Source organism: Platalea leucorodia (genome assembly GCF_965183815.1).
Source record: "Platalea leucorodia genome assembly, chromosome: 4".
Classification (NCBI taxonomy): domain Eukaryota; kingdom Metazoa; phylum Chordata; class Aves; order Pelecaniformes; family Threskiornithidae; genus Platalea; species Platalea leucorodia.
The window spans coordinates 537,468-551,402 of record NC_138826.1 but is presented as its reverse complement, the minus strand read 5'-3'; the positions used below and the strand labels follow the sequence as shown (position 1 = coordinate 551,402).

At 45.3% G+C, this 13,935-nt stretch overlaps 1 protein-coding gene across 1 annotated transcript in view; it reads left to right on the top strand.

Moving 5' to 3' along the window:
* Window positions 1-13,935, top strand: part of INPP5A (inositol polyphosphate-5-phosphatase A) — a 253,168-nt gene that overhangs the window by 200,942 nt on the left and 38,291 nt on the right. Inside the window, exons 10-11 of the mRNA XM_082311162.1 lie at window positions 11,219-11,314; window positions 11,648-11,722. Coding sequence (XP_082167288.1) covers window positions 11,219-11,314; window positions 11,648-11,722 — 171 coding nt within the window. The remainder of the gene's footprint in view (window positions 1-11,218; window positions 11,315-11,647; window positions 11,723-13,935) is intronic.

Sequence of the window (13,935 nt, the reverse complement as noted above, 5' to 3'; positions counted from 1 at the left end):
GCTGCCTTAGCAGGGGTGGTGAAGAGAGGCAGCAGGTGGAACATGCCACCCCATTTCCTGCTCTCCACGTTGACGGTTTTACCCCACAACTGATTTTTACGTGTTGCCAGTCTTTTTATTGGGTGTGGTGTCTGTGTCATACGCGTGCGATCTGTCAATCCACCTTACCATTTACCAGGGAGAATACAGCAAACCTTGGGTCCACACCTTGCATGGTATTTTACAAAGAGAACCTTCCTTCATTTTATCCAAAAAGCATTTATTTTAACGTGTGAATAAGTGCTCCTGGAAGTAGAACTCCACGATAGTTTGCGTCTTGTTAAAGAAGCGCAAGCCTGCCGTTGGGCAGCGTGCCCCGGGGGACCTGCCGCAGCCCCGCCGCCCAGCTTCTCAGCGCCTTCGGCATCGAGGTGCTGCTGCAGGCACCTGCTGGGAGGCTGCGTGACGGCAGCGGTGGGAGAGGAGGACAATTCAGCAATCCCACCTCATGCTTCTCTGAGCTATTTGAACATAACGAGCTAAAACGGATTATTTGAACTTACAGGCTGCTGACTCATATTCCATTTCAAAAGTGAGTAAAGGAGCAAATCATGTGGAACCAGACAGGGAGAACATTGATGAGAAACGAATGAGATATGGCAGGATGAAAAAGAGCCGAGTCAGGGAGGCTGGACAAACAGAGAAAGGGGAAAAATACAGTAAGGAAACCGCCCACGTGTTGCATCTGCAAGGCACCACCTGATCAGCCAAGCTTTAGTCTCACCATGACGCTGTGCCGCACATGCCGGTTATCAACAGAGTGAATTTCACTTCCCATTTGGAAAACCTGTTCAGGTCAGAAAACCAGATACAGTGAACTGGAAATTATTTTCCTGTCACATTTGCTCCCTTAAAAAGTAAACTTAACTTCGAAGAAGGGTGTTCTTTTCCCATAGAGGGGGAACGGTGGAAGAGCGTTAACATCCCTCCCACTTTGCCGTACGTGCCTGCGGTCACGTGAAGAGGCGGCGGGCGCGCGTCCCTCGCACCGGTGTGCTTGGGCTTAGCGGGAGCCCCGGCCCGCGGAGCTGGCGGCCGCAACGCGCTCGTGCCTCGTGCAGCTTGCTTTCCGGCTCCAGGTCTCAAATTCCCTCTTCGTTTAAGGGACTAATTATTTTTGCTATTATGCGTGATAGGAAGAAAAAAACATTTTGTGCGTCTCTATATTTCTCACTTCGTGATTAAAAATAGCTAGTGTCTGGCTAAAAGCATATAGATTTTAGGTAGATTTGTGGTTTGATTTCAGAATTGCCCAACACTTCATGTTTTAAAAGTCAGCTCCAATTTTCATTTCTGAGGATAACCTTAATAGAAGTCAAGTGCAAAAATACTACTGACCAGGATATTGGGTGTGTATTGTATATTACATAGATGATGCCTGCTGTTGTGAGTCTACTTTTTGGAAGCCAAAGGTTCACACTCTTCAGAGGCTAAGCCTTGATCTTGAGCCGTGTCACGCCATTGATTTTGTACAAAACTCCCCATTAATTTAAAGGGCAAACTCCCGAATTTACTCTTTTGGCAGTGCTAGTTGGTGGAACGAAATACTGCATGGGAGTGTTTCTGAGGCTTGCTGTTTGTTCTGAGAGAGGTAACGTGGAAATACTCGGCTGCGCAGGGCACCGTGCAGCAGCTGTGGCCTGGCAGCGCGCGCTCTCGCCCGTCCACGGCGGGCTGGGTCAGCAAGCGTGCTCCCTGGAGCGGCTAAGGGGAATAAAGCTGACAGACTCCAGTTACTTGGAACCCCGCAACATCCAGTTCTGGAAGTGAGTCAGGGAGCACCAAAGAATTTTGTTAGGTGCTGCCTTAAATTTTTGCTACTCCGTGTTACTGCTCCCATGTTTCATTTCTTAGAGCTGTCAGAAACCATTAAATATGGAGGTAGCAGAAACAATAACACCATCAGCACAAACAGGCAAATGTTACCACTCAAAACAAAGGCAATTGCAAGGCACACAGGAGCAGATGGGGTTCCTGGGCTATTTTGCTTTTAAAATGAAAAGAAATAGAAGGTTCTTAGTCTGAAAGTTAGATAAAAGCAAGCTTAGCTATGAGGAGAGAAGCTGCCTCTTATTTCATTCCTCCTGAATTCAAGGGAACAGGGGATTTTCCATTTCTCTACAGAAACAGATTTACATCACAGATCCTGTGTGCTTCATCAAATTCTTTGCTTAACAGAAACAATACATACAGTCCTCTGCTTAGTCAGCTGGAGTGAAAAAAAAGGGTAAGTGCTGTGAGGGTTTCCAGCAAGAAGTTTTTCAAGCTGGTATTGCTGGTTGGCCAAAGCAGAAAAAATAATGGAAGAGAAGTAACAGAACAATGTCTGAATAAATCTCAAGAGTTTCACACCTTATGGGACAAGACAACATATATACAGAAGATTTCCATAGGAACAGTTGGACTGTTCCAGTTCCTGTAATTATGGAAAAGCAAATCATTCTCTTTGAAAGCTCCCCCAGGGCCCTACTTGACATCAAGTAGTGATGCTAACGGACTAGGAAGATGGACAGGAGGGGGGACGGGATTTTTCTACCGGACAGCTTCAAAGTTCCAGATCTTCCAGTGGTGTAGGGTTTATCCAGATCTAATCAAAGTCCTGAATGCATTTGAAACTTATTATCAATGTCAGCAAGTGAATTTAAACTGAGGGCTTAAAAAAGGGGGAGGGGAACCCTTTACCTGAAAACTTCACCTTTGCCTGCAGAGGCCCTACAAACTTTTGTGTTCCTGATGCACGCAGGTGCCAAACAACTCAGGATAAATTGTTCGTGAATCGATATCTAGATGCTTAGCTGAACTCAGACTTGGAGACCATAGTCAGGAAAATGAAACAAGAAAATCCAAAAAGATGTGGAACCTGACCAGAAGGGGTCAGATAGAGAAAACTAGAAGCTAATCAGCATGCAGGTGAATATGTGTGATGGAAGAGGAGTTCTACCCGGATTTTTGAATTCTTAGAAAGAGATATACATGGGGGCGGGGGGGGGAGAAATTAACAGTAAAGCAATTTTTTTTTTTTTTTTTTTAAAAGGTCCATTTAACACCAGTATTGAAAAAGAAAAATAGTTACAAAATGGGGGATTGTTATATTTGCAAAACTGTTTAGGACAGAGCACCACAAAGTGTCTAATGAAAGTCTCCTTCTCAGTTTAAAAAGTAGGGTGTGGGAAGATTCTGTGGGGAAAAATTTAGGAGTGTGAGAAACTATTATCCCTTCTTCTTTCTCTTTGGATCTGTGTAGGTGAGCAAGTAATAATTAAGGTTCTGCTATTCAATGGGAAAATTTTAGAATTAAATCATCACATACAAAGTAACAGCTAACTGAACAAACTGCTTGGTTTCAGAAGAAAACAATGTTTAGGATAGTTAGCCAAAATTAGGAAAGTCAGATTTAAACATCAGAGGTTTATAAATTAAGCACAGTGTCTCAGCAGCTGAGTTAGGTTATGCTGAGCATCTACGAAACAGATTGAATTTTACTGCTGCTAAACATGTAACAAATGCCAAGACGGGTTTCTTTCAAGTGCCATCAGAAGTATATGTTCCGGGTGAAAAAGATGCTAGGAGGCAGCTGATAGCCACAATCTAGCGGTCCTGTCTCCTGGGACAGAGCTGTAATAGCACATTCTTTCCAAGAACGTGAGGTTGGGCGTTCGACACTTTCTTCGAGGTCTGTAATCTCGGCAAATCTTAGTGGCAAAGGCCTTTTGGACTTAATTCAGATTCTTTTCTGAAGAAGAGAATAAAAAAGAGAGCCGCCATTGCCAGCAGCCGTTGGCCCAGAGGAAAGCTGCAGAGGCAGGGACCTCGGAGGTCTCTCGGGACCTGGGGAAGGGCAGGCCGCGGTGCGGGCGCAGGGCACCCAGCTGGCCGCTCCTGCAGCCTTCCCTGCCCGGGCCGAGCGGGCGGGCTGCCGCTGAGGGCTGCTGGGACTGCGTGTCCAGAGGAGGGCAACGAAGCTGGGGCAGGGGCTGGAGCACACGTCTTATCAGGAGCGGCTGGGGGAGCTGGGGTTGTTTAGCCAGGAGAAGAGGAGGCTGAGGGGAGACCTTATTGCTCTCTACAACTACCTGAAAGGAGGCTGTAGTGAGGTGGGGATCGGTCTCTTCTCCCTAGTAATGAGTGATAGAACGAGAGGAAACGGCCTCAAGCTGCACCAGGGCAGGTTTAGGTTAGATATTAGGAAAAACTTCTTCACCTAAAGGGTGGTCAAGCATTGGAACAGGCTGCCCAGGGAAGTGGTTGAGTCTCCATCCCTAGAGGTATTTAAAGAACGGATAGCTGTGGTGCTCAAGGACATGGTTTAGTGGTGGACTTGGAAGTGATAGGTTAACGATTGGACTCGATGATCTTAAGGGTCCTTTCCAACCTTAACGATTCTATGGTTCTGTGATTCTATGACTGTGGCCCCGCTGCCTCCTTTGCAAACGCAAACAGAAATCTCACCCATTGCTGCAAAAGATAGCTCTGTAAGGACTGGGTGTTGTTTTCAGCAATAATAGAGCAGGCGAGAGTATCACCGACAGAGCAGGCAGTTACGTGTACCGCCGAACAGAGGCTATGCCATTAAACTGGTCTCTTGGTTTACTCATTGCGGTACCTGAAAAACTAATGGAAGTGGTTTTGCATTGCCTAGTGATACACATCGATAACATTGTCATGAATGATCTAAGTTTCTGGAAAAAAAATGCATTTCATGATGAACTTAGTGGAGCTAATGTGAAATTAAGCCCAAAGAAATGGAAGTTGTTTCCAGCAGGGATCATTTATTTTAGGGATGAGGAGATCTTTGGTAGAATGGGAGCATGAAGATAGGGTCTTAGTGCTAAACCTATGAACCTTATGAAGTTTAACAAAGACAAGTGTAAGGTCTTGCACCTGGGAAAACACAATCCAGGAGCGCAGCTCAGACTGGGATCCACCTGGCTGGAGAGCAGCTCCGTGGAAAGGGACCTGGGGGTCCTGGTGGACAGGAGGCTCAACGTGAGCGAGCAGTGTGCTGCTGCGGCCAAGGAGGCCAACAGGAGGCTGGGCTGCATCAAAAAGGGCATCACCAGCAGAGATAAAGAAGTCATTATCCCTCTCTACTCGGAGCTTGTCAGGCCACACCTGGAATCCTGTGCACAGTTCTGGTCCCCGCTATACAAAAAAGATGTGGACAGGCTGGAGGGGTCCAGAGAAGGGCCACCAAGATGATCCAGGGTCTGGGCAGCCTGCCGTGTGGGGACAGGCTGGGAGAGCTGGGCTTGTTCAGCCTTGAGAAAAGGAGGCTGAGAGGTGATCTCATCACCGTGTACCCGTACTTAAAGGGGGGCTACAAAGAAGATGGAGGCTCCCTGTTTACAAGGAGTCCCATGGTGAGGACAAGGGGTGACGGGTACAAGTTACTCCCAGAGATGTTTCGATGGGACACGAGAGGTAAATTTTTCACAATGAGCACAGTCAACCATTGGAATAATCTCCCCAGGGAAGGGGTTGACTCCGCTACGCTGAACACGTTTAAGACTCAGCTGGACATGGTGCTGGGCCATCTCGTCTAGATTGTGCTAGAAAGGTTGGACCAGGTGATCCTCGAGGTTCCTTCCAACCTGGTATTCTGTGATTCTGCGATTCTAAACTTTTTTGTCACAGACACTCCGCAAAGATGTATTTTAAAACCAAAATATGCCTTTGCCAGAAGTCAGCAAAAGGGTCGTGCGGTGGAGACTAGAGTACTACTGTAGGTCTTGGGCAGCTTCTGGGCCAAGCTTTCACAGGCGGTAGAATTGGTGCTGCTGTAAACTGCCTGTGAAGTTAAATCAGTCCTAAAATGAATACAGGCAGCAGTGTCATGCAGTTTGCATTGATTTGCCGTCAGAAGATGGACCGTGTGCATGCTACATCAGCAGTGCACGGAGAGGAAGGACGGGAGTGGGGCAGGCAGCTTTCGCTCTCCATCCCACCCAGCCCCTCCACCATCGCTGCTCCCCTGGGCGTGAGCTTACTCCTCTGCGAATATTCAGAGAGAAAGTAATTTCGCATATTGATACTTTAAGTGGCTTCTCATTAATACTTTTTTTTATATTTGTTCTTTATTCAACTAACATTTATCTCACTGCTGAGGTAAATTCCTGCTCCTGGAAGCTTATTAGTATTAAAAGCATCGTAACTTCTCTGAGACATTATTGCTATTTCCACCCATTTAAAGTTAACAGAAGTTAATACATAGTCTGAGGGATGTTTTTTTTCACGTAAAAGCGTATGTCCTCTCAGATGGGTTTTGATTGCTTTACATTGGGGAATTTAGCTCTGTCATTTCCCTAATTGTTTGCAACAGCTGGATGGCCGAATGCCTCTGCACAGTTGTGAAAAATTAGCTAAAATAAGTCTCCAGTTCAATGGCAGATAGAGTTTAAAAACCACAGTGTTAACTATCCTGTAGCTAAATGCACAACTTTCATTGACTCAGAAAGTTGCATTTAACTTTGTTTTTCTCACTTGCAAATTTTATTTCTCTTACGTCACATGATGTGGTGAATTTACTGCTAGTAGATTCCCAATACCCAGGAAATCTTGTCAAGCCCTGAGAGGTAAGGAGGAGCCCGAACAAGACAGATGTTCCCGCTATTCCCAAAGTAGCAAATCGTTTACCTTGCTGATTGTTTCAAATACAATTTGCATCCAGATAATAATAAAAAAGCATTTGATTATCCTAATTTAATAAGCGTCAGATTGATTTGGAGTTCTGAGCAGCATTTCAGAAGTATTTCACTGTCGTAATTAGATGATACATGTACCTCTGTCTTTTCTATCCTGCCAGAATCCACAGAGTATGTAACTGGAATAAAATGAAATATCTTACATTTAATTGATCTGGTTGCTCCTGTGCTCAAGACCTTATTTCAGCTGGCTCATGTCAGCATTCTTCAGACCCCGCTCTTCTCTCCTGGCACTTCTAGCAACAAACGCTTCTGGTTTAATCCATGCGGCTTACTGGAAATTGCAATTGCAACTATTGCTGAACTTTTTTAATTATGAAGGAGCAATGATTATATTCTATTTTCCTTTTTCTTTTAGAAGAATTCAAAGTAATAATAAGTCCTAAGAAGAGTATTCAAATCATTGGGATATCATACACATCTTTAGAATCAGTAGACAGAGGCAATAGGAAAGTTTGAGTCTGTATGTGCTTGGATACTGCATTTTTTTCAAAAAAAATTTGTTGAAGTAATTACAAGCATGCAGTAACTCAGCTCACACATCAAGAGGTGGACTCGGGAGTCTAAAGGATGTTCAGAAAGCAGGAGTGCAAAATCAATGAAAAATCAGCTGCAATTTTCAACAGAGCTCTACTAGCGGGAACCAGCAGCACAGTTCACAGCTGCTCAGAGGCTTGCCATATAAACGCAATATAAAAAGCAGTTCTATAATATATGTTATAGAATATTGTGTGTGTGTGTTTTATGTATATAACACAATTGTTTTTAGGTCTTTATCGCTTTTTCCCGTAAGTATGCAGAAATACAGTCTAAAGCATTGTGATGTGTTGTATATGGGATATATATGGGAGCAGATGTATTTTGAAGGTTGCATTTATGCTGTAAATCAAAAGGCTTTCAGTTTCTGAGGACTGCAGAGTTTAGAAGAAATCCCAGATTTGTCTCTCGTCAGTATAAAAAACTTTCCCTCCCAGCTTCACATGACAGTACGTTTTTATTACGTTCCAAGGCAATTATCAGAAAAGTTATCGCTATGTTTTACAATTCAATACACATAATTATTGCAAAGGATTACTTAAAAAATACTGCGAAGCATCTACCTGCGTGGACAGCGTATGTGAAAACGGGAATAAGACGTGTCTGTGTTTGCTAAGCAGGGGCTGAATACTGAGCTCGCTCTCGGCTCTGAATACAGCTCTCCTGCAAACTTTTTAACCAAATCTTGTTTCCAAAGAAAAAAGATCTTTTTGAAAAGATAACTCGGATAGAGGAGTTTTGATATCTGATTTCCCCTCTTCTGACTTTGTGAAAGAGTACCTTTGAGGGAATACCCAAAAAGAAACAGTGTGTTTTCATAGCGTTTTGATTTTCTTTACCAGCAACAAAAAATCCCTTCATAAGTAGTCTTGCCTAAAAAGGCACATGTTCCCGAAACTTTTCTGCTTGGGTGACTACGACTTTGTAGAAGTTGAAAGGAGGAGGAAAAAAGGAGTGCTCCGGCTTGTATAAGAAATGAACCTTGGCCCAATCACTTTTTGTCCGTGAATAAGGTAACTTTTTGTGCGTGTGAAAGTTGAAAGCAGTAAGGTATGTGGGTCCTTTCTCTGTATTGGTTCTCAGGAGCAGGTCGCCGGGTTTTTCTGTTGGAGCGGGCCTGAAGTTGTGAGATAAAGCAGCTCAGGAAAAAAATGTTCTCAGGCAGATGCCTTTAAGAGACAGAAATCATGAATTTCTTGAATTGCACCCACTCTGGGGGTGGCTACAATGACTTTTTGACAGTGACAGTAACTCTGCCTTGTCTTTTCGAGCCCTTCTTTGGCCCATTCACTCTGGAAAGCTGCTTAAGCGCACTTAAGCGCATTAGCATTTGGATGCTCGGGGACCGTACTGACCCTCATTTGGAAAGTTTAAATGAGTGAAAGATGGAGCGATTTGTTAGGGCTTTAGAAACCAGCTTTAGAGAGCGGCGGGTTTTCCGCTTTGGTTTGTTCGGGTGCTTGTTCTAATCTGGTGCGCCGTTCAAAGGCGAGCAGACTGATTTGTGACACATCAGCCCAAGGCGCTCCTTTCTGGGCTTGACCCGATTAGCCGATCCGTGCTCTGCATGCCAACGGCGGCAGCGCCGGCCGCCTGACCGCCGCGGTGGCCCGCAGCCGCGCCCGGCACCGCCGCCTTCCCTCGGCCAGGGGCGGCGGGGGCCCCGCGGCGGCCGGGGAGCGGCGGGGGCCGCCCGCACCGCCGCTTCCCGCACCGCCGCCGCCCGCACCGCCGCTTCCCGCACCGCCGCCGCCCGGCGGTCGGCGCGCCCCTCGGGGGAGCGGGCCTTACCGGGGCTGCCCCGCGTCCCCACGGCCTGCAGACGCGGCAGAGCTCCGCGGCCCCGGGGCCGCTCCCGAGGGCAGCCCGGCCCCCCGCGCCCCCCGCGCCCCCGCGCCCCCCGCGCCCCCCGCGCCCCGGCCCCGCTCGTTTCTCCCCGACAGGCGGGAGCGCGCGGGGGCCGGCGCCGCGCTGGTCAGGATAAAGCCCCGCGTCCGGGGGTTGCGATCTATAGACGTGGCCCCGCGGGGGGGGGACAATCAAGAAAAAATTGTCAGGAAAGGCCACCGTTCCTTCAGTAGGCCGGGGAGTCGGCACCTGCTCAGTCCACAGACTTGACGAAAAAAATCAGATTTGTATTTGAGTTTCACCGACTCCCCCTCAAGTTATCCTTTAAAAATGAAGTCGCTTAGCTTGCTGCTTTTTGTTTCTCCTATGGCAGCACATGGGGGCCTTTATCAAGGATCATTTTTTAATGTCTTTCTGTCAGACGGGGGCAAAAAGTCCATCAACAGGTTGTTTCCGTTCTAGCACTGGTAACCTCAACTGAGATCTAAAATTTTTGGAAGCGGATGGATTTTTGTTTAAATACATGTTTGGCATGGATTTCTTCCTCCAGAAGAAATTCAGAATGGGGAACTGAGGAGTGAGCTGTAGTTCATGGCATTGTGTCTGACAGCTACTGCACTGCTAGTAATGAATCCCAAGATAAGCATTTCTGTTGGTGAGAGAAAGAAGCTCACATCGTAGGATGTGAAATTCTATTACTCTATTGCCACAGAACATACTTATTTTATAAGTGAATATGATGCAAAAAGAAAATCTGTTGTCTGACCGTTATGGAAAGGAGTGGAACGGGCAGAGCAGGGAAGTCACCTCTTTGCCTCTTCGTGACTGAGTTGCTTTCTTTAGCACGCTGTTGTTAAGAACCTCTAGCAAAATAAGCGTTTATCCAGGATAGCCTTGGCCAGTATCCTTGCCCAGGCTGTGCATGGATCCTGTCGGCAGCTTGTGCCTCGGCTGCGGCGAAGGATGCTGAACTGCCTCCCCGGTGCGGGCGCGCATCTTGGCTGTTTTCTCTCTGCCCTTGAGTAATGCCAACGTTTTCTCAGTTCCCCTTTTTGCCTTCTGCCTTGTGGTTTCCAGCAACCCGGGCAGATGGGCTGGGGTAGCGTTGCGCACCATCCAGCAGCTTTGCCCAGGCTGGATAACTGCAGAGCACTTTGTGAAGCCTGCCTACCCCACAGTTCAGATGTAGTCCATTTCTGCATTTCAAAGCACTTAACATGCTTCAAGGTTTAGTGAATCTAAAGTATGTTTTTAAGTTAAATCTATGCCTAACTGCTTTGCCAAAAGCTCCAGATTTTCACCTGTTGCAGTGCGACAGAGCAAGCCCTTTAAACAGCCTATGCTGTAGTATTCTCTCGGTCAGCTCTGATTGCCATTGGAACTGGGCCCCAGCCAGGCACATGGCAAGTAATCGAGGCCTGACACTTCCTCGGAAATTCATACCTCTGCGCCTCGTAAAGTGTTGATTTATAATATGTTTTAGACACCCAGTCCTCCAAATACCGAGAGATGTGATGTTGTCTCTTATTTAAAAGGATGATGCATGGGGAATTTGCTATCCAGAGTAAACTGTGAAACTTACTGTCAGATTGTGTAAGTGTCGCTCAGACTTTTACATTGTACTTGGAACATTCATTTACAAGGCAGAAGTTTTTGCAAACAAGAGTTAACCCGCAGAACTGTAGTGCCGATGCAGTTATCAGCTGTTAAGGACGCGGTTCAGAAAGCGGTGGGGCTGTGGAGTCATTAGCTGTAGGAAGTGGCTTTTGAGGATGTTTACAAGTCATGTGTGATACAGTGGCAGACCTGTGAAAGAGCCTGTGTGCGTGGTAGTAAGTTAAATGAATATTTGCCTTATCTGATTGATACTTTTTTAATGTTGCCTGTTTCTCTCCAAATGGTAATCCAGTTTATTGTTTTAAATCCATCATGAGTGGAAGTGACTTCAATTAGCAATGCTTTGTATTTTGACCTGCAGCAAATCATATTTTCAGGTGGGCATTGAAGATACATAGATCGATAAAGTTCGATTAAATGTGGCCTTATGTTTCATGTAAACTAGTTTCCCCTTCTCCCTTTGTTTTTTTTATTAGACGCTATGTGCAAAGGCTACAATGCAGACTATCCGGGCAGCTGACACAAATGAAGTAGTCAAGCTGATATTTCGTGAATCTGATAATGACCGAAAGGTAAACAACTTAATGCCCTCTGTACCCCCTCTGTAAATAGAAACGTTGTTGAATGTTCACTTTCTTTTCTACAAAGCACGAATATAGTTGTTTCAAACTGATAATTTAAAGGGAGGGGAGGGATATAGATTGTCACACCTAATGCTCAGTTAATTGGATCTTTTTAAGTGATTGCCAGTCAACCACATGGGCAAGCTGACAAGGAGCTTTAGACATACAGAAATGTCGTGTATTTTTAAAGGGTTGCATGTCTGAAAGGCTCGCTTCCAGCAGCTGTGTATTAGGTAGCTGAGTCCAAGAGCTTTGCTGACCTTTCTCCTCTATTTTTTTTAGGTTATGCTACAATTAGAAAAGAAGCTCTTTGACTATTTTAATCAAGATGTATTTAGAGATAACAATGGCACTGCGGTAAGTTCATTGCTAAACACTTTTGAAGGAATAAATTGGAAACTCGCATACCAATTGCATTTGTCTACCAGCCCTTTATCCTTAGCAGTCCTCCTGTCTACAGAATGAGATAGTTCATCTAACACAATAACTGCTCCAAATTTCCTCCTCATTTAGCCAGTTATTTTGTGTACAGCTTCTTAACTTTGGCATCTATTTACCTCTTTTTCGTAGAAGAAATTGTAGATTAAATATATGTGACAATTCACTTTTCTTCTCTGTCCTCTGGTCTGCATTTCTTCAAGCATCCTGTTTCTTTACTAGCTCTTCATTGTGCACCATAGTAACTTAGGAAAAGTCCTTAATGCAAAGCTGTTCTGAAAATATCTGGGTCTTCTGAGTGTACAAAGAATAACAGAAACGCATGAATAAATAGAATAGAAAGCTCAAACCCTGCAGCAGACTGGCAGTGTTTGGGCAATCATACAGGGCTTCCTACGAGGAGAAAGCAGACGGGGAACACAAACATTCTGATTTGTAATGAGGACTATGATTTTTCTGTGGAGGATGGCTTTATATCTTATTTAAGGTAATTTTATTTCAAAACGTAGCCACTTCATTTTGGAAAATCTCTGTATCATTGCTTGCAGCTTTCTCAATGTCATCTGAGGTTCTTAGGAGTTAACGTATCTAAAGGAAAAACATTAAGCATCCAAAAAAAAAAAACCCCAACCCAAACAGTTATGCACAGATAAAAACCAGGAATGTGCGTATTGCGTGTGCGAGCCTTATTGTGGCTCCCATATATATTTATATATGCCATGGGCCAGGCCCTCTGCTTGCGGAAAGTGGCCCAACTCCACTGACGTCAGAAGAGCTGCGCTAGCGTGTGTCAGATCTGGACCTGCCTATGTGTGCAGAAACTAACGGCATTCGTATGTTGGATATTCTGAGCTATATAAATAGGGCAGGCTACACTAGACAAAGAAAAATTCAGAAAACTTTGTGTGTTGTGCGGAAACTGTGTGTATCAAAGTTGTTTGTGCAGGCTGACAAGCTAGCCAAGGTTCCCCGTCTTTCTTCAGTCCTTTCCTCAGGGTGGCTGAATTTTAGCTTCCTTCCTCATACCCAAAATAAAAGAAGACAAGGGATTCATCTTCTGTGTCTCAGCTTTTTTGAGAAGCCCTTCACGTTTGCCCTGGTCCCCACCTCTCGGTTTTGCCGCACTCTGTACCGGTTACGCGGTGTGCCTGCTCACACAGCATATTGCTGCTTTTTGCGGAGGGATGGGATGTGTGCAGGATCCACGACTCTCCCCTGTCTCTCCTCTCCTACCGACGGCTTATTTTCTTGCTGTTCATAGAGGACCGGGCTGTTGGGAGGGCTGTCTGCTAGGATCCAGGGCAAAGAGGACAGCTGAAGCCCTCTGACCCTCTCTGTTTTTCAGTTGACTTACACCTAGGAGGTTAATTCCCTGTGAGAATCTGAGATCTCACTCATTTCTTGAGGTCAGAAGAGTTTGATGAGTCAGACTCACGAGGAACGTGAAGATCTGTTTCTCCTTTCGGCATCTGTTGACGTCCATCCTGTTCCTTGGGACTGCTGTCCCTTCTCGCAGCACATCTTTCATGTGTGGCGTGTACGCTCACCACGAGAAATACCTGTGTAGGCAACATATCTTAAAAACACAGTTACTGTGAGATAAGTTGGTTTGGGGTTTGGGTTTTTTTAAATTTACAAGGTGAATGCATCCTTGGGAAATATGTAACGTTTCTTTCACTGATGTTTTGCAGTTTTGGGGGCATTTAATTCAAAGTAATAACACTAATCCCAATTCCTGTTTCCATACTAATCCCATTCCTGTCCCAGATTTTCCTCTACCTGTATTATTATAATAATTCTTTTAGCTTTTTTTAAAACAATTCAAATGTGTGTCATTTTTGGTTTTTCCCCGTACGTTTCTGAAGCTGAGCAAAGCTATTCTTGCTGCTGCCATTTACCACATCCTAGTGGTATTTCGGGTGACTGCTGGTCGACTTTACATACATGGACGCGGTGTGCGAAGGCATAGGCAGAATCCCACTTAAGCACATTCCATTTGAAAATCAGCAGTCATTTCATTCGTGCATCAAGAAGCGGGAAATCTTCCAGATCAAACATGGAAGGAAAAGATAAACGATATAATGAGCCATTGGAGATAATCTAATCTTCATGGTCTAGTTAAACACGCAGCA